Source organism: Heliconius melpomene, chromosome 18 (genome assembly GCF_056956725.1).
Source record: "Heliconius melpomene rosina isolate 202511_hmr_F chromosome 18, ASM5695672v1, whole genome shotgun sequence".
In the NCBI taxonomy this organism is placed as follows: domain Eukaryota; kingdom Metazoa; phylum Arthropoda; class Insecta; order Lepidoptera; family Nymphalidae; genus Heliconius; species Heliconius melpomene.
The window spans coordinates 15519368-15538993 of NC_140406.1; the positions used below are offsets into that span (position 1 = coordinate 15519368).

The 19626-nt window shown below is 33.0% G+C and overlaps 1 protein-coding gene across 11 annotated transcripts in view; it reads left to right on the forward strand.

Moving 5' to 3' along the window:
- Itpr (Inositol 1,4,5,-trisphosphate receptor) overlaps positions 1 to 19626 on the forward strand; it is a 57274-nt gene that overhangs the window by 19274 nt on the left and 18374 nt on the right. For 5 of the 11 annotated variants that reach the window (XM_085202099.1, XM_085202102.1, XM_085202105.1 and 2 more), the window contains 30 exons: positions 1662 to 1781; positions 2156 to 2273; positions 2626 to 2738; positions 3115 to 3345; positions 3576 to 3688; positions 3946 to 4098; positions 4294 to 4378; positions 4675 to 4835; positions 5156 to 5321; positions 5626 to 5769; positions 6207 to 6351; positions 6730 to 6886; positions 7151 to 7250; positions 8092 to 8270; positions 9657 to 9812; positions 10101 to 10298; positions 10637 to 10743; positions 11018 to 11044; positions 11418 to 11497; positions 11928 to 12029; positions 12627 to 12775; positions 13847 to 13894; positions 15095 to 15254; positions 15551 to 15731; positions 16338 to 16462; positions 16987 to 17127; positions 17461 to 17598; positions 17937 to 18140; positions 18543 to 18658; positions 18867 to 19002. In XM_085202099.1, the coding sequence (XP_085058225.1) occupies positions 1662 to 1781; positions 2156 to 2273; positions 2626 to 2738; positions 3115 to 3345; positions 3576 to 3688; positions 3946 to 4098; positions 4294 to 4378; positions 4675 to 4835; positions 5156 to 5321; positions 5626 to 5769; positions 6207 to 6351; positions 6730 to 6886; positions 7151 to 7250; positions 8092 to 8270; positions 9657 to 9812; positions 10101 to 10298; positions 10637 to 10743; positions 11018 to 11044; positions 11418 to 11497; positions 11928 to 12029; positions 12627 to 12775; positions 13847 to 13894; positions 15095 to 15254; positions 15551 to 15731; positions 16338 to 16462; positions 16987 to 17127; positions 17461 to 17598; positions 17937 to 18140; positions 18543 to 18658; positions 18867 to 19002 (4053 nt within the window). The remainder of the gene's footprint in view (positions 1 to 1661; positions 1782 to 2155; positions 2274 to 2625; positions 2739 to 3114; positions 3346 to 3575; positions 3689 to 3945; positions 4099 to 4293; positions 4379 to 4674; positions 4836 to 5155; positions 5322 to 5625; positions 5770 to 6206; positions 6352 to 6729; positions 6887 to 7150; positions 7251 to 8091; positions 8271 to 9656; positions 9813 to 10100; positions 10299 to 10636; positions 10744 to 11017; positions 11045 to 11417; positions 11498 to 11927; positions 12030 to 12626; positions 12776 to 13846; positions 13895 to 15094; positions 15255 to 15550; positions 15732 to 16337; positions 16463 to 16986; positions 17128 to 17460; positions 17599 to 17936; positions 18141 to 18542; positions 18659 to 18866; positions 19003 to 19626) is intronic. The other 6 variants (XM_085202103.1, XM_085202104.1, XM_085202101.1 and 3 more) reach the window with 6 other exon arrangements.

Consider the following 19626-nt stretch of genomic DNA (forward strand, 5'->3'; position numbering starts at 1 on the left):
TTCATCGACACAATTAATATATGTTGACCCGAATCAATACAAAATAGAGAAAACTGTATCTAATGCCAATTCCTTTTCGCGAACGTGCTCGTCAGTCTTTTGACGTCAATCTATTTCATTCATTCGATAAAAATAGGAAAAAATATGGAACGTTTTGAGGAAATTATATTAAGATAGCTCTGTGAGTTCTTTATTCTTAGATACTATTCGAAATATTTTCAACTCCAATGTAAAAATATAGTATCTGTTGTATAAATAAATCAATCTAATTGTTTAAATAAATTATTCTTCTTTCTTTATTTTATTTTTTTTGCATCCACCATTGTAACCATTTATTGGTACGTTCCTATCATTCCGATATTTATAGAAACATTCATCAGAAATAAGATGCCGGAACAACGATACAATGTTTAGACTAGATCGACGAAAAAGACCCAAAGCAAACTTTATTGAGCCAAAATCCTGTAATTTATTTTAACTTATTTTGGTTTAAAGTCTATATATATTTACTCATGTATAATATTTATAAATTAAATTTCGTTTTGTCGAAGAGAATACTGTATATTGATATAAGTTTTTTATATAAGTTTAAGACCTGATTAGCTAACAACTAGAAGAAACTAAAGCAAACATTGAAATCGGTTTAGAGAGATTTGCGTACACAAACGCACAGACAAACCCCACTCGGAGGAATATTTATTATTAATATATTCATTTCTTCGTTCTGGCACCAAGAAAAAAGCTCTGGCACCGCAATGCCTCGAAAGTGGGGAACGAAATGTCTTAGCATTAGGTTCCTTCTGTCTACGTCTATGGGGGATATAGCGTGAAGCTGTTTTTTTTGTCTTACTAAAATAAAGTACTGTTTGTTCCACATGCTTGAAACCTCATAAAAATAAATAATGATCCATTTCACTTGATCGATGCGCCTGTTGTACTAAATTGTCCCCTTAATTTCTTTCATCTCGAGTTTATAAAAGACATTAATCTGTGCCACGCTTTATAAATGACTACAGATGAAAGTATTATTTAACGTCGTCCCGTTTCAAATAATACAAAGGATTTTTTTTATCTTGTCGCGTCGTCCGCGTTTTTGAGGGAGAGGGAAGGAACATTTGGTGATGGCTTCCTTTATTTTATACTTTTTGCTTATTATTTAATTAGAACTTTGGGAAATTCTAATTAAACTAAACTAAACGCTATGGGTGTTAACTGATGAGTATACTCGCATAATGTTTCGCTCGCATAGCGTTTAGCGCTAATAACACTAGATATAAAGTCGGGGTCTAATTCTAGTAATTTAATTCAAAATAAAAAGTTAAATGCTTCTCTTTTTTGAGCGTCATAAAAGTCAGCGTGACGTTTTTTTAATTCAATTATACACAAATACACATTTCTTATTTGTGACAATAGTACCTTTAAAATAGACTGGAGCGAGCATTTTTTATTCCCAGGGCGTGATATAATTTATAAAATTATTAGTAGATAGAATGAACATATAAAATGTTTATTTCATACGATACAAAGTAATTAGCAATATCTTGCTATATTTTAGCCAAAAAATATACTGAATAGAATGTTAAATAATGTGTATTTACGTAAAAATACAAACTGGCTTGTACGAACACGCTACTTTTAAAACAATAACTTTTTCATTACAGCATGCCGCTGAGATTGAAAAAAAGCAGAACGAGATGGAGAACAAAAAACTTTTAGGTACAGTAGTGCAGTATGGCAGTGTCGTACAACTACTGCACGTTAAATCTAACAAATATTTAACTGTAAGTATTATGTTACGGCGGTTTTTTGTACAATTGTACAAAATAATTGTTCTGACAACATGGTGTTTCTTGTTTAGTAAATAAATATTGAAATGATCCATATCTGTTAAAATTTCGCCTAATCCTTTACTGGGTAAATATAGTTAGAAAAAACCCCCATTTTCATTTTGTCTTTCAACCTGTAAGGCACAGTCAGTTTATAAAGAATAAACAATATACATTTTTCCTGCGCCAATTAAAATACAAAAAAGGTGGTGCTTTCCGCCCCGCTAATAATGTCTGTAAATGTATGGAAAGTGAAGAGGTTTTTTTTTACTAAATTGTATCTTTAAATTGATACAAGCTAAATAAACATATTTTTTTGTTCCTTACAGGTAAACAAGAGGTTGCCCGCGTTGTTAGAAAAGAACGCGATGCGAGTGCACCTGGACGCGAACGGGAATGAGGGCTCGTGGTTCTATGTAATACCCTTCTACAAATTGCGGTCGACTGGTACGATATTTATTGTTATATATTATATTGTTTTTATTTTAATTCTTCATTATCATTATTTTTCTGGATATTGATTATAGATTTGTTTTGATGTTGTTGTTTTTATCATAATGGCAGAGTTTGAATGAAGGCTCAACAACAATGTAATTCAAATAAAAATAATATTGTAATTTTAAAGCCTACTTATTTTCATAATCCTAAACGGCACGACGGTAAATTCCCTAAACTTACAAGGCAACCCATCATACATAATATATATTTTTAAATGAATCTGAAACAATTCCAAATATAAATTTAATTATCAATAGAATTCAGTAAAAAAATAGTAAATGTTTATTCTAATTATTTTAAGGGGAAAACGTGGTGGTTGGGGATAAAGTAATCCTGAATCCCGTGAATGCTGGACAACAAGTGTTGCACGTATCTTCTAATCACGAACTACTTGATAACGTCGGATGTATGGAGGTGAGATTTAGAGATAAAAAAACTAAGAATAACACGCACGAATCAAAAATTGTTAAATTGTCACAGTATTTACTAACTGTACATCTCTCTTACATTTAAAAACATAAATCGAACATTCATATAACATTGTTAATTTTTTTACTATTAATAGTAAACATTGTTTTACTATTAAAGTAACACGAAATTACATTTTTTTTTATTTAAATTGTTTTTAGTACTAAATATAAAAAAAACCGTCCATATTTCAAATAAAATAAAATATATAAAATGCTTAAAAAATATATTATTATAATTTCACATTTAATAACTATTTTAAAATATAGATAGCCGTTTTACAATAAAATTGTCTTAAAGTATACATATTAACCGTAACCAGGTAAACGTAGTGAATGCCTCCACATCCTGGAAGGTGACCCTCTTCCTGGAGCACAAGGAGAACCAGGAGGAAATGCTGAAAGGCGGGGACGTGGTGAGGCTGTTCCACGCCGAGCAGGAGAAGTTCCTCACAATGGATGAATATAGACGAAGGCAGCACGTCTTCTTGAGGACCACGGGACGGTCGAGCGCTACTGCCGCTACCAGTAGCAAGGCTTTATGGGAAATTGAGGTTAGTTTTTAGTTAGAAAAATTAATTCATATAATTCGGGCGTTAGGTATGGCTCCGCGTGTCACATCGAAAACATTAGTTTTCGAAATTGAACCGGAAGCGGAGAGCAAAGGAAGAATCTTACCACAATCCTGCTACGAAACTAAAAAAATAAGTTATTATAAAACACACTTTGGGAAAATACTATTTTTTTATCGATGCATTTAATAAAATATATTATTTAAAAACAGGTAGTACAACACGACCCGTGTCGAGGCGGCGCCGGTCACTGGAACTCGATATTCCGCTTCAAACACCTCGCCACCGGACATTATTTAGCTGCTGAAGCTTGTACTAAACAGATGTAAGTTCATATATTGATTAATTATTAGCCTTTTATTTTAGTATTTTAAAGTAGCCCATATTTGTATAGCTCCATAACCTCTTCTATATTATAGTGGAAGTCACATAACATTCAGTTTACAGAGATAATCCTGGACAATAATCGGTTTTTTTTGTTTAAGTATCGTGTAAATAACTAAATACTTGAAAATACATAGAAATTGATATGTATAGATGTATCATATTAACTTATCTTTAATGAATAAAATTTTCCACCAGTGAAGGAACGCCCGAATGCGATGTCGAGGGCTCTGAGCCGGCATACCAGCTGGTCTCCGTGCCCCACTCCTCGGAGATAGCCACGCTGTTCGAGCTGGACCCCACCAAGATGACCCACTCGGACGCGCCTGTGCCTCAGAGCAGTTATGTTAGGTATATAAACTACGCATTTATAGTTCTGATTTTTCCGTAAAGATACAATAGACCCATTGGCATTAAGTTTTAATAAATTATACACAAGTACAACTTATTAACACTTTATTTAAGGGTTAATTCAGGTATATTAAAAACTTTACTTTAGCTTTTAATTATTTATCTTAAAATAATTAAAAATGCGTATTTCCAAAGGTTACAACACCTGTGTACGCACACGTGGGTTCACTCCACGTCAATACCTATAGACAAGGAAGAAGAGAAGCCAGTTATGTCTAAGGTAAACCTAAAAGTCTATTTTAACAATAATGAATATAACATTATTTATTTATAATTTAATAAATTGAAGCCAGTTGTGGCGGAAGGTCACTATCTTGCGACTATAGACGCGACAGATCGACTCGAGGATATGAAATATTTAATATTTTTATTTTCTCACTCTGTTGAGTTCCACCACCGAAAAAATCTCTAAAAATTGAGTGGCGTGTGTTGCACCATCAACGGTATGACAATAACGATATTGTTTTAACACTACATTCCCTCTTAATATATTGTATTCTTATAAATGCCGAATAGGTCGGATGCTCTGTAGTAAAGGAAGACAAGGAAGCCTTCGCTCTTATATCAGTTTCGCCGAGTGAAGTTCGAGACCTAGACTTCGCCAACGATGCTTGCAAAGTTTTGTCTGCATTATCTACTAAATTACATCATGGAAATATAGAGCATAGTGAAATGAAGTTAGTAGTATATTTTGTATTTATAATTTATTATTTTTAAATACCATTAGCATTATATATTGAAGTCATTGTAGTGTAGTAACATCGTATAATTGTAAATGGTTGTGAGTTTAATCCCTGACCAGGGTTGAGCTCCGCCATTTAATACGTCTTTGAACTGAAAACAGAACTTTCACAACAGACAAACAGAACAGAAAGTCTTTGAACAGAATGAGCTGTCTATACACTAGAAAAATTATATAAAAAACCCTTATTTTTTAGATAGATGGATGAATATTGTTTGTGTTAATTTTAATTTTAAATTGTATCTTTTAACACAGGGCACTAACCTGTCTCCTCCAAGATATAGTATACTTCATAGCGGGCTTCGAAAACGAGCCCAATAAGTCTAAAGCGTTAGACCTGGTGGTGGAGAACCCCAACCGTGACCGACAGAAGTTGCTCCGGGAACAGTATATATTGAGACAGCTTTTTAAAATATTACAGGTAAAATATATATATGTTTTTCTTATTTATTATACTTTTTTTTTCGACTGATTGTGCTGATTGTGGAATTTAATATTCCACTAGGTTATTTCAATACTTTCATTACAATTTAATTATTTAAATCCTTTTCATTGTCTGTTTTGACAAAATAAGGCGTTGGGTAAAGTATATTGCCGTATAATTTAATCTGTTGGAAAGAAAAATATTCTGTCTAAACATTGTAATGATTGTTAACACGTTTAAATGTCTTACCACGTTTAATAAGCAATAAATACTAAACCACAATAATTATATAATATTTCAGGGTCCCTTCCAAGAATCACCAGAGGGCGAAGTATTTCTCAAGATAGAAGAACTGTACGACCCTCGCTACGCTCCATACAAATTCATATTTCGTTTATGTTATCGGATATTGAAATTAAGTCAACAGGATTATCGAAAAAATCAGGTATGCAGAAAACTTTAATATATTCACAGTCTTAGATTATATCATTGGTTCATGTTTATAATGAGGTTGGCACCATACCATCTTACATAATATATACTTTGATATGTACTTAACATGATAGCTTAAGATTTTACTATCACTTAGTGAATATTAAAATATTTCTGATGGTCCAATCAATAATGATCCGTTAAATATACAATGTTACTAATTAAATATCTGAGGCCAACGTGGCGCGGCGGTACACTGTACCTTGACTTGGGGGAATTAGCTATTTACATTTCGTTGCTTTGTTAACGAGAGAAAGTCCAGAACTTAACAAGCAATGTTTCTAAAATTGGGTGGTGTATATTGAACGGAGTGTCTTAGCACACTAGGTTTACTCTGCTATATTTGGTATACAGTGTGAAACTGGAAAAATTTTTTTTAACAATTTTCAGGAATACATAGCCAAACATTTTGGCTTCATGCAAAAACAAATCGGATATGACATTCTTGCAGAGGACACTATAACAGCGCTATTACACAATAATAGAAAACTATTGGAGAAACATATTACTGCTTCAGAAATAGAGACTTTTGTGGGTAAGTAGTAATAATAAAGAAATTTATAAAATTAACGATATTTGTTACTACAAATCGTGCCATACGCTAATTTCAAAATATCTAACTTGCAAAATATAATTAATGAAAGAATTAACGATTAGTAGGAAACGTTAAAAATATTGAATGGTTTGAAAAGAGTATATTTGAATGAGTTTAAATAGAAGAGGCCAGGCTTTTGCCTTCGTGCAGACTGAAGAAATAAAAATATGAATAAATAATGATTCGAGTGGCGATTGAATCGACAACCGTCGCGTTACAGTCATACCATTGTGCCCCTAATCCGCGACGGCCTCACTAACAATATTAAAATTACTTTAGTTCAGTTACATTTATGATTGCGACTTGTTTATATTTCAGGCCTTGTCCGCAAAAACATGAAGACCTGGCAGTCTCGTTTCTTCGACTACTTGAGTGATCTCTGCATCTCTAATAAGAAGGCCATTGCGGTCACACAGGAATTGATTTGCAAAAGCGTTTTGTGCGCTAATAATGCTGATATACTAATTGAAACTAGGTATGCATTGTTGGTTTAATTACATACATACATACATACATACATAGCTTCACATTTTATCCCTAGCGGGGTAGTCAGAGAGAACGGAGCGCCAAACGCTACGGTGTTGGTTTAATTTATGACCATAATTTGTGTTTTGAATTATCTCCCAGTTAGAAGCAACAAATATCATTAAATTAATTTTGCACAAAATGTGACTGATCAGTTAAAATGTCCTTACAGTAAATAAATTATATTATAATAATACGCACGTATGTATTTTAGGTTAGTGTCAACCAAGTACAAACATGAAAGTACATTAGACGCGTCAGACGTCAAATATTCTAAAGAAGACCAAGTTATGCTTCTATGGAATAACAAGAAAGTAAGTAAATTACAAATGAAATGATTTGTTACAAATATATATAGAAATTATAAATTAAATAAATATGCAGCAGTGCAGATTCACATATATGAGACCTACATACAAGTGAATCTGCATTGCTGACGGACGTACCCTTAGTTTTATTAGTCAATTACAAGACTTTAGTTTGTCGCTTAATTCTATTCTTATGAATAATGACCAAAAAATACTTGTATTGACTAATAAAACGTTTCACATATTATTTAGTGGTATGTGTAGATTTCTACGCAGATATGTGCGTATGTAAGGCTCATCCCGCGGGCCCGATCACCAGACTAAAGTTTAGTAGAGCATGACGATGATGTAGGATGTGTAATTATTGAATACTAGCGGCCAGCCCGCGGCTTCGCCAGCGTGAACTACGTTATTATTAATTTCTGTCTCCATGAGTACGTCCTAGTGACGTCTATGCAAAATTTGAGACTCCTAGCATTTGTAGTAACGAAGTTTCAAACAAACTTTCAACCTCAAAAACAACCCCTTAGAAGTCGAATATTGCAAATTCCCGTCTTAGCGAGCACCTACGTCCTATAAGTAGCTCCTATGCAAAATTAGAGATTCCTAGCACATGTAGTTTCTGAGATTTCGTGATGAGTGAGTGACCTTTCAATTTTATATATATAGATTATGCACACGATGGTTCATGAATTGTGCACGATTGTACAGTTGGACTCGTACCTATCTTTACAATCTTCATAAAGATTGTGTCGGATTATATGTATTCTCCTTTATGGGGGGTACAGTGTGTAGTTACCAAATAAAATATGTAATTCTGTACATGTATGTCTGTATATGTGTGCAGTGCAACCGCGTCCTCGCCGAGTTGGCATCAGAAGCGTTAGCAGACCCTCGCAGCGAGGCGGCCGCCATCCTGGACTACTACCGCCACCAGCTCGACCTGTTCTCCAACATGTGCCTCAACAGGCAGTACCTTGCGCTCAACAGTTTATCACAACAGCTGCATATTGATCTTATACTTAAGTATGTATTTTAAAATTTAATTATAATTATTGAGGTTGTAATCATACAAACTATCAACGTTGTAAACGCAATGGTGATGAGTTTCCTCTCGGTGAAATGAATTATTTTCGTTTCTTTGCCGTGACGTGACTTTGAGTGATGCGTCTCAAAACACTATATCTCATAAATTGAACGACGCGTGCACGGGGTGAAGTAACGCTAGATTACCTCTGTCTCACCTGCTCTGCCTCTGCAATCTCTCTAAAATTGGATAAAAGTGGGTAACAAAATGTTATAACACTAGAGTAGACTCTGCCCAACTTGTTATATGCGCAATCCATACCTATATTATAAATTCGAAAGTAACTCTGTCTGTCTGTCTGTCTGTCTTTTACGCAATCAGGGCCAAACCGCTAATTTAATTGTGATAAAATACTCATATAGAGATACTTGAGGGTCCCGGGATGAACATAGGATACTTTTTTTTTTTCTCATATTTGTAATATTTTCGATATATACCAATATATTAAAATAATTAATTTGACAAGCAATTTATTCCGCCATGTTAATAACAAAGTCGCTACGCGTTGCTAAGCAACGGCTTGCAAAGTTTGTTGTTTTAAGAAAACGTCACCCAAAGTGAGTTTGCTTAATGCATACATGGCGCGCGCCGATATAGATTTGTATACATTAACAAAAATTTGATGATTTCTATAATTTGATATTCATCCTTATGAAAATAAATATAATAGTCACTTTTAGCATTTCATCTAGATGGAAATTATAGTTTACTGTATAACATTCTAATAAATAATTAAGATGTCACTGATTCCAAATGACATAGCCTACGAGTGGTATAGTATGACCGACGCGAACGGGCAGATGACTTTGATGATTTTGTAAATTTTTATATATTTTCGAATTACTGTTAATTTTTATGTAATTATTTGCTGCTTATAATTAATTTATCTCAGTTCGGTTATCTATACCAATGTTATACACTTAAAATATCGTAATTTTAATCATTTGGGATTTTATTTAATATTATTCGCAAAAAATATTAATTGTTTAATATAGAAAAATGTTTAGTACGCGCGCACGCCAAACTTTAGGTACTTTTTCTAATATTACGAATTTCTTTTAGTTACTTTTACTTCTTTTGATTGTTCATTTCGGTTACTCAGATATTTTTTCTAATAATAAATCTCTACTTATTATTTTTTATTTTCTATCTTATTATTTTTTATATAACTTATTTTCATTATTTAGGCTTATATTTTCGCGGGCGTAGCCGCGTCCGGGCCCACTAGTATATTATAAAAGTTAAATAAAAAAAACTAAGCTCTATTAAAATAAAGTAATAATATACAATACAATATATAAAATCTGTTGTATTTGTTTCCCCAGGTGCATGTCGAACGCATCGCTGTCGCACGAGCTGCGCGCGTCTTTTTGCCGCCTCATGCTGCACCTGCACGTGGACCGCGACCCGCAGGAGCCCGTCACGCCCGTCAAGTACGCGCGCCTCTGGGCCGAGGTCGCCGGCACCATACACGTGCACGAGTATGTATCACTGTATCACAATGTATGTATTTATATTATTGTGTAATGGATGTGAAAATTCATAAACTGTGTGAATGCATGCAGACCGTTCCCGGCGTTGAGTTTCGAAACTCAACACGTAACGCCTCCAGAATTCGGCGGAAAGTGGGGAACAGAGTGTCTTAACACTAACCCCTCTGCATAAACTGCTATGCGGGATACAGCGTGAAGCTGTTTTATATGGACCAACAAAACAAAAGTAATATTAAATATATACATGATAAATACATATATTGTCATTAATTTCAGCTACCAATGTGTAAAAGGCGGTCCAGACGCAACAAGGGAGAAGGTTAAAGAACAATTCGCATCTACTATACGTTTTGTAGAGAACTACCTCTGCAATGTCGTGACCAGGACTTGGTATTTTAGTGATCATGACCAGAATAAACTGACCTTCGAAGTCGTCAAGTTGGCTAGAGAATTGATTTATTTTGGTTTTTATAGGTAAGTAATATTGTTCTTTTTACTCAAATAATTATATATCTTTCACTTTGTGCTAATTTTCTTTTTATTAGTCAACTAGAGGAATTACATGGGCGGTGTAATCTTGTAGCACTTTTTTGAACTATAAAACAAGAATTAAAAATACTTTCAATCCCCACATAGGATTGTTCTCAACTCATTATTAATTTCATACCGATGTCATCTTCCACTGAAGACTTAAAATTTAGCGCCTCCTAATTAACAGGGCTGTTACTAAAGTAATCCTGTATAATACTAGAGTTATTACTACAAGTATACAATTGTATGAATTATATTTTAATTTCTTTTTTTTATTACAGTTTTAGCGATCTCCTTAGATTGACAAAAACGTTATTAAGCATATTAGACTGCGTTACCGCCATCGATCTATTAAATGAAACCAGTGCGCTTACTGGAGAAGTCGAATGTAAGATGAGTTTTATTATTTACATACTGTTTTATCTTCTTTTTAAATAAATGCTAAATGTATTCATTGATAATATTTGTCTTTCTTCGAAATACAACTAACGATTGTAATAGAGATATCCTTGTCAGCGAATAATAATGTTTGTATTGGGCGATCCCGCCGTTAAAAACAAAATGTACAATCAGATATCATTTAACATTTCTACATGTTCACTATTGCTAATATTATATAGTTATGTAAGTTATGTACAGCAATTGTTATATTTTTATACAAGCTGCTCAGGAGACTGATGCACAGAATCGTAAGTTCCTAATATCAATTCTAAATATAAAAAAACTAATATCCACATTACAATATAATTGTTTTGAAAAAATCACCTTCATTAAATAATTAGTATCATTCATATTATTTTTAATATTGTAGTTAACCTAAGCTTATAAAAATATTATGTATGTCAAAGATATGTACACTGATATGTGTACTGTAAATTGTAACTGGAGCCTGTTACAAATAGATTTAGATATTGTAATCAAGTTGTTTATTAAGACAAAAGTTTGATTGAAAAGATGAAATTTTCGTGCAATGTGCAAAATGACAGACCATAATTTGCTAGCCGTATTCTAATTAAAGCTCTTGTAACGTTTTAATTTCATAGATTTCTTTTCTAATTCTAGCGGAGGGCGGTGTTCTCCGCAGTATTGGCGACATGGGCGCTGTCATGACGTCCATCACACTGGGTTCCGTTGCACGAAATGTACGTCTGTCTATACAAATTATATAATATTTAATTGAGTAGTACTGTTGTTAAATTTTTAAAGCCTTGAGTTAATATTTTGTGCCGCTAATTTAATGTTACTTTAAACACACTGATTGTTCACTTTGATTGATACCAATAGCCAAACTAAAATTTAAGTAAATCAGCTTCACGATTTATACATCAATCTAGTGTTAAGACTCTCCGTTCCCCACTTTCCGCTGAATTCTGGAGGCATTGCGTGTTGAGTGGCGAAACTCAACGCCGCGCTTTACCTTGACACCATAACGAAGAAATGAAAATATAAATTTAAATAAATATATTTATGACAACCAGATGCGTTTACAGTCACACTTTATGCCCCTGCGCCACGACTGACGTCATTTGATTTACTTCCCATGTACATATAATGTGTAATTATATAACACAGGTGGCAGGCGGCGGCGCTCAACGCAGTCCGTCAGCCCTCGCGCTGGCGCGAAAGCATCCTCTCGTTATGGAGACCAAGCTCAAAATCATTGAAATATTACAAGTGAGCAAATTAATCATAACATATAACATTTTTTTACATGACTTCACTGGGAGGCTTTGTCTCTCTGCAGTTTGTTCACCAACTCAAATTTGTTTCACTCTTTGTACTGTATCAATAAAAAATAATCATATCAATAAAAAACCTATTATTTTATTGTGTTTTTTAAATATTTTTCCTATTATTTTATTGTGTTTGCTTCATAGTAATTCTTGTTTTCACATACAAAACTTTTTATGTTAAAATAATTTGTTAAACATAGCAATAAAATCAAATTCTACATAATTCCATTAAGCCACTACACTACTCGTACGGTTGACCTAGGTTGGACGAAGCGATTAATGTGGGCACACAATTTTTACGAGTGTAGTGGGCGCTTTAGGCTATTACAAGCATTTTGAAACCATGAAAATAAGAGAATCGTCAAGTTACATAAAAATGTCAGTCCTACAGGAAGCTAATACCGTTGAGGAATGCATTTTTCTCATCCAACAAAATACGAATTCTAAAAATATATTATTTTTAATCCACACAAGCACAAGAGCGGCCGTATTTTAAATGTTATTTAGTCTTTTAATTAAGTTAAAAATATTTTTTCAGTTCATACTAGACGTCCGACTGGACTACCGAATAAGTTGCCTTCTTTCAATATTTAAGAAAGAGTTTGAGCAATCGGACAAAGCTGACAACATGGGACGAGCTGAAGTGGAAGCCATCGGCCTCCAGGCTGAAGGCATATTTAGTTGTCGGTAAGATTTGTAAGAATATAAATGAAGTTACTAATAATAATTGTAAAATAATCATTCATTTTTGAATCACACATTGTGGAATCACACATTCCACAATAAAGATAGAACAATATTTTTTATAGAAAACATATAAAAATGAGAATGTAGCACCCGTGTCTTTTGGAAACTGTTACGAGTGCTATATTTAGTTCATTCACTTATTTAGTCATTCACCAAACTTTAAAGGAATAATTTCTTATGTAGTTGTCAATATCTATAATAATTATGTCCTTTTAATCTGTTCTAATAAATAATTGTCTAAGCATGACCATAGGATAGTTTTTAATATATTTAATGTAGAATTACTATTTAAATAATATAGCACTTTTAGTTAGTGATATTTAATTAAAATTTCAAGTAATTTTTATTGTTTACACACATTTATTTAGGATTAGAAATTCCGTTAAAATTTTGTAATTCATTTTCACAATTTTGTAATTTATTTTAACTGAGTATTTTATCGTTTCACGTTTAATTATTCAATTGTTACAATTCTTTTAGTAATGGTGAAGGACTTATAAAGAATACTTATACCTATTTTATATATTTCATTTGTTTATGAAAAAAAAACATACTAATTTAAATATTATTAAAGTATACATTAAATTTGTGTTATAACATTATTGTATGTTAAAGTTAATATGGGTTCTGGGACATTAAAAAAATAACTTTAATCGTAGTGTTGTCTTATTAATATTATTGTTACTAACATAATCTTACGGGTACGGTAGAAGGGTTAATTTTATATTTATTACTTTTCTTACATTAATTACTTAATAATTTAATTTGTTCTAGCTTTTATCCAGTTTCTTCAATTTCTTCTTGATCAACACAGTTAATTTTATTGTTGATTGGGCATAAGAGTAATACAAAACAAATAATTATTTGATTTTTTTTTTGTATATTATTGTACTACAAATTCTTTTCAAACTATTTTTTTTAAAATAATAACTTTTAAAATATAACTTATTAATTTCTTTGAAATATTTAACTGTGTTGATAATAACATTAATATAATAAATATTATTTCAGAGCAATACAAACTGTGCCTGACAGCTGTCTTCCAAAAAATGTAGATTTGTTAGTAAGATATACATAAATGCATGGTGTTAGCATGGATTACTAAAACAACGCCTAACCCTAACTCGTTAACAATTGATGCTTTAAATCTTTAAATAAAAAGCCTTTCCTTTGCCGTATTAAATGTTTTCATTTCAAAAAATATGTGTGTAGAAACTAACTATACTATAGGTTGTTAGACTGTATTAACCAATGTTCTGGTTTCCAGCCAGTGTTCCTAAAACAAAATATGGAAATAATATACAGGAAATTTGAGGTTAAAATAAACTAAAAACTCACTTATTTAAAAGTTTTACGTGAGAATATTTTATCTGGCAACAAATTCAGCTTTGTATAGACCTGTGTCGTGTTGTGTGTGTTGTATGATTAATTTAAAACGAAACATCCGTGTTGATTGTAATATTATAAATAAAGAAATCCCCCAAAAATCCAGGCCTACAAAACATCCTATATAATATACAAATATTTATATATATGCATGCATCTAAATGCTTCTTGGGCTTTATGTCTTGATATCGTTCCCATTTTTCGGGGGTTGCGTATTAATCGAATGTCAGCGTATCTGTTCATAACAGTGAACATACATAAATTAGTACCAGTAAAGGAATTCAGTGACAATAGATGATGTTTATTAATTATTATACGACTTAAATATTATTTTAACTTAAAAATTATCAAAAGACTGGTGTGTTCTATGCTCAGGCTTTTGGGGACTGCATTTTTAAAATTTAATTTCAACTTACTAATATTTTAGTCAGCGGGGAGATCACCAGTGTCGACTTCGACATCGATAATTGTGAGATCCAATATTATTGTTTTTTCCTCGTGTAGACGGCTGGCGAAACGAAATTGAATTTCGCAATTGTTGTTGTTGCCGATAAAAAATTGTCAACATTTCCAACAAATGGGGAATAGTTTCGTATAAAAGATCTGTTACAACATCTGATTAATATTAAGCCTAGCCCTACACGCGACAAGTGGGAACGAAAAGTTAGCTTTTACACTAACTCGGTTGACCACTCGTGGCCACCCTGAAGCTAGCTGTGAATTAATTTTAAGATTTTTCGTACTGCTTATTAGTTTCTTCCCGAGTAAACAATGCGAAAAAAATCTGAAATAATTACTTGAGGGAAGCCACGACTCGTCGACTCTAACAATCAAACTCCAATCATCCTATTAACAATAAGATTCAATTTCCAGGGACGGTCTAGATTTAGACGAGTGTGGAGGCAGAATGGTCCTGCGCGTGCTGTTGCAGCTGTGCTCGCAGGGCGCGTCCGCGTCGCTGGTGTCGGGCGCGCTCGCGCTTCTTTTCAGACACTTTAGTCAGAGACAGGAGGTTTTGGCGGCTTTTAAACAGGTATTGTTTGTTTTTTGTTGTGTTGATATGTATTTAAGTAAAGTTGGATATGTTAATTAGCTTAAAGTCATATTGGATGTGTGCACCTATATATTATCAATTTAAAGTTTAAATAGTATTTGTGATACGACTGTTGTGATTAATAAAACGTATTACCAAATTTACAAGCTTATTGTCTTCATGGTTTGTCTGAATGTTCATATTAAAACATATATTTGGACTCGTATCACAATACTGGTACATATTTTACATACTGGTTATTTTTAAAAATCTTATGTACAATACTGGTACATAAGATTTTTAAAAATAAATTAAAAAGTTATATTTTTTTACAGGTACAACTGCTGGTGTCCGACGCTGACGTTGAATCATACAAACAAATAAAGGCTGATTTGGACGTTTTACGACAAAGTGTGGAGAAATCTGAGTTGTGGGTATTTAATAAGGGTCGAGCCGGCGCCTTAGACGATCATAGCGGTAAATCCTACGAATATTATAAATTTTAAAGTGTATATATTATAGAATAACATATACAATTAGAGACAGGCTACAATTTAGATAAAGATATTTTATTACAATTACAATTTATTACAAGTGTGAGAAGATGTGAGGTGTAAAGTAATGTCTCACATTGGAGAGGTTGTCAGTTATAGACTTTTGCGTTTGCGGTTACGAGCCTCTGCCCAAGTTAGATAAGTTTACATTCAGGCCCGAACCAAGGGCGGCCTTTGTTTGACAGAGGCACGTCGGAAAATGGAATATAATTCTCCGTACCCACGCGTAGAACATCTGTTACAGCTTCCGCACAAATTGAGGGGTCATTTGAAGAAAAGCCTTTGCCAGGGATAAGATGCAAGAAAGGACCGCATTTCATGTCAGTTCGCTGACTTGTATCGCCATACTCGCTGATTTCCTACAGAACTATTCCTAAATAACTCAATATATTGAACTGCATATTCATAAATATACCCTAGTTTCAAAATTGAGCCCCAATAAATTATAACATTACGTAATTAATTTGCTTACAATATTTTTAAGCTTTTTGTAAACAGGTGACATATATTTATTTTATATTCTATCCAGATTTAAAAGGTACAGTGGGTCCAGGCGGGGCAGTTTTAGAACGTAACTCCTCCTTGGACAATGTATTAGACACCTCAAGGACCGCTAAATACGATCATATGAATGAATATAAGAAAATTAAAGAGGTAAACTCACAGATAATTTGTTTTATTTATTTTTTTATGTAACAATTAAACGATTTTTCGAATAATTTTACGAATATATTTTTTAATTGGATGACATTAATAATTATTAATGCTTATAATGATGTTATTGACTCAACATGGCTAAACCAACTATAGTGGTATGGAACTCAGTCAGCAGAGAAACTAAATATTTTTATATAATAAAAATACAATAGAATAAGTTTGTATCTCATAAAGACGGTGATTTCTTCTCTCAATGGTAAAGAAGGTCGAGAGTTAAAAAGGTCGTCGAAGTGCAGGCATAGCGAGTGAATGCAAACGAGACGGTTGTTGGTTCGATTCCCACTAGGGAAAACGAATTATTCAATAATTTGCATGTCCTCGCTCTGGTAACAAGACAAAGCGCGGCTCTGATTCGATGTCTTTAAAATTAGACGGTGTGTGAAGAACAGAGTATTGCAACAATGTGTTATCTCTGCCTTCCCCATCATAAAGTATATGCTAATAAATTATTCCTTAAACAGATTCTGCAACGTATGATAAAATACTGCACTCAAGGCAACAATGGCGCAGGCGAAGCCGGCGAGCCCTCGCGCCCGCGGAGACACGAACAACGCTTACTGAGGAATATTGGAGTACATAATATTATATTGGACCTGCTACAGGTGTGTTAGACCTTATAGAAATGGTATAGTACTCATATACGGACAGTATTGAAATTGTAGTTGTGATAAGATTATTGATAGTTTTTATTATTTCATAAGAGAAATTTTTTTTTCAAATTTGGATGCTATGAAATTTGGTCTCCATACTAGAAACATACTAACTACTGCCTAAAATACTTTGGTATCCTAAATCTAATCACCAAATACAAAATATTTTACATTATCTTCACTTAAAAAAACGCACTTTTTTACATTATCTTCAAACATACTTTTTTTATATTATAAACTAATTAATATTTTTATTCTCTCTAATTAATACAACGGATTCTGCAGGTACCCCACGACGAAGATGACGCAGCAATGGACGAACTATTGGCACTAGCACACGAGTTCCTACAGCACTTCTGTCACGGAAACCAACAGAACCAAGCTATATTGCATAAACATTTGGATCTGTTTCTTAATGCTGGGGTAGGTTTATTTTTTTATATTTATTTAATACTAGCCTTTGCTTGCTATCGCCTCCATAGTTAAATAGACATAATTACTCGTTTTATATAAACATTACGTATTCTGACCACGGGAGGTAACATTAACTTTAACAGATGGACTACTCTACAAAAAAGTTTTCATCAATTTATACTATTAGGACCTGCGATTAGCGCGTGACTACTTAGAATGTGTCATACACAACTATTAGTTATTTCTATTTGACAACTGGAGCGAAGTCTCAGGTAAAAGTTAATATATTATTAAAAAATTACTTTTGAAGAATAATTATTTTTTTAATCAACACATTTATCACACAGATCCGCGAAGCCCAGACAGTATGTGCAATTTTCTCAGAAAACGCATCACTCTGTGCACACGAGGGTAATGAAAAAGTTGCAGCGCACTTCGTACATTGTATAGAGTCGAGGGGCCGAAGACCCGCGTATTTACGATTTTTAAGGACAATAGTACGAGCTGGAGGACATCATATAAGACGGAGTCAGGACTTAGTCATGCAGGAGGTTGGTGCTTGTACAAGAATTCAGTTTTAAACTCCTTATGCTAATTTCTTTTTGAATTATTAGAGTAATTTTGATTAATTTAGTCTTCCTATAAGTCATATAAGTTAAGTATACAGGTAGTAAAAATCAATAATAATAACTGCAAAGTGGGACACAATCTGGCTGTAAAAGCGATGGTTGGGTGTTGATTACTACTTGAGATTATTTTCATATTACCGTACTCAAGTTATTTACCGTAGTCATTAGTAGTAGTAGTCATTAGTAGTCATTAGTAGTATTTTATTTATACATTACCTCGAGTGGGAATCGAACCCACTACCTGTTGCGTTTATAGTCACACTTTGTGCGCCACGACTAGCCTATTAGTTCGTTTTAAATATATTTTAAAGTATTTAATTTTAGATGGTGAACGCGGGAGAGGACGTGCTGGTCTTCTACAATGACAAAGTATCATTCAACTACTTTATCACGATGATGCGACAGTACAAAATAAGTGGGGAAATGCCTGAGGCTTTGACGTATGTTCCATAGTTTTTATTTTCATTATTATCGGATTTTTTAAGTTAATATTATTTCCCAGTTATATTTCCCATTTTGTGCATGGTATGTAAAACATAGTAACAAGTTACCCTAGTATCTACTATCCATTTGTATAGATAAAATATATTAAAATATAATCAAATAATGAAATTTACAATTACATAATAGCAATATTCAAATTTCCAGCTACCACATAGATCTAGTCAAGCTGCTGACATGTTGTACTTTGGGCAAGAACGTGTATACAGAAATCAAATGTCACAGCTTATTGCCGTTGGATGATATCGTCGCCATGATTACACATCCGGATTGTATACCAGAGGTTTCTATGTTATTTATTAGATGGCTGTAAGCGATATTTGTGAATTCGATTTAAATTTTGGTTTTCCTAAATCTGTTGACTATATAAACTCTAGGCGCTCTAGGCGGTCGTGCGTCGTTCCGGCGCTCGAGATACCTATGAGCAGTACCAAATTCTTCCATAAGTCTTTCACTGTGTACGCCGCATCACTTTGGAACCAACTTCCCATCCCTATCCAAAGAAGTCCTTCCTTACTGTCCTTCAAATCCCAGCTAAAAAAACATTTATTTGCTAGTATGAACTAGTATTATGAACTAGTACCAAATTTTATTCAGACAGCTTTTTTTTTTTTTCTTGAGCATGACAGCCGCACTTCACGTATTTATATATATATATATATATATATATATATATATATATGTTTATTTATATATATTAGTATATTGTCATAAATTTAGTGTATATGTATCTGTTTATGTATTTGGATATGTATTTACTCTTTTTTGTGATTATTATTTTTTTATTTAAATTCTTAGTGATTTTTTCTTCTTTGATAACTGCACTGTACTCTCTTCCCGCTATTTGACAGTTACCCACTTCCATTGGTTGGCTGGAAGAGATTTCTTTTAGAAATAAGCCCACCTT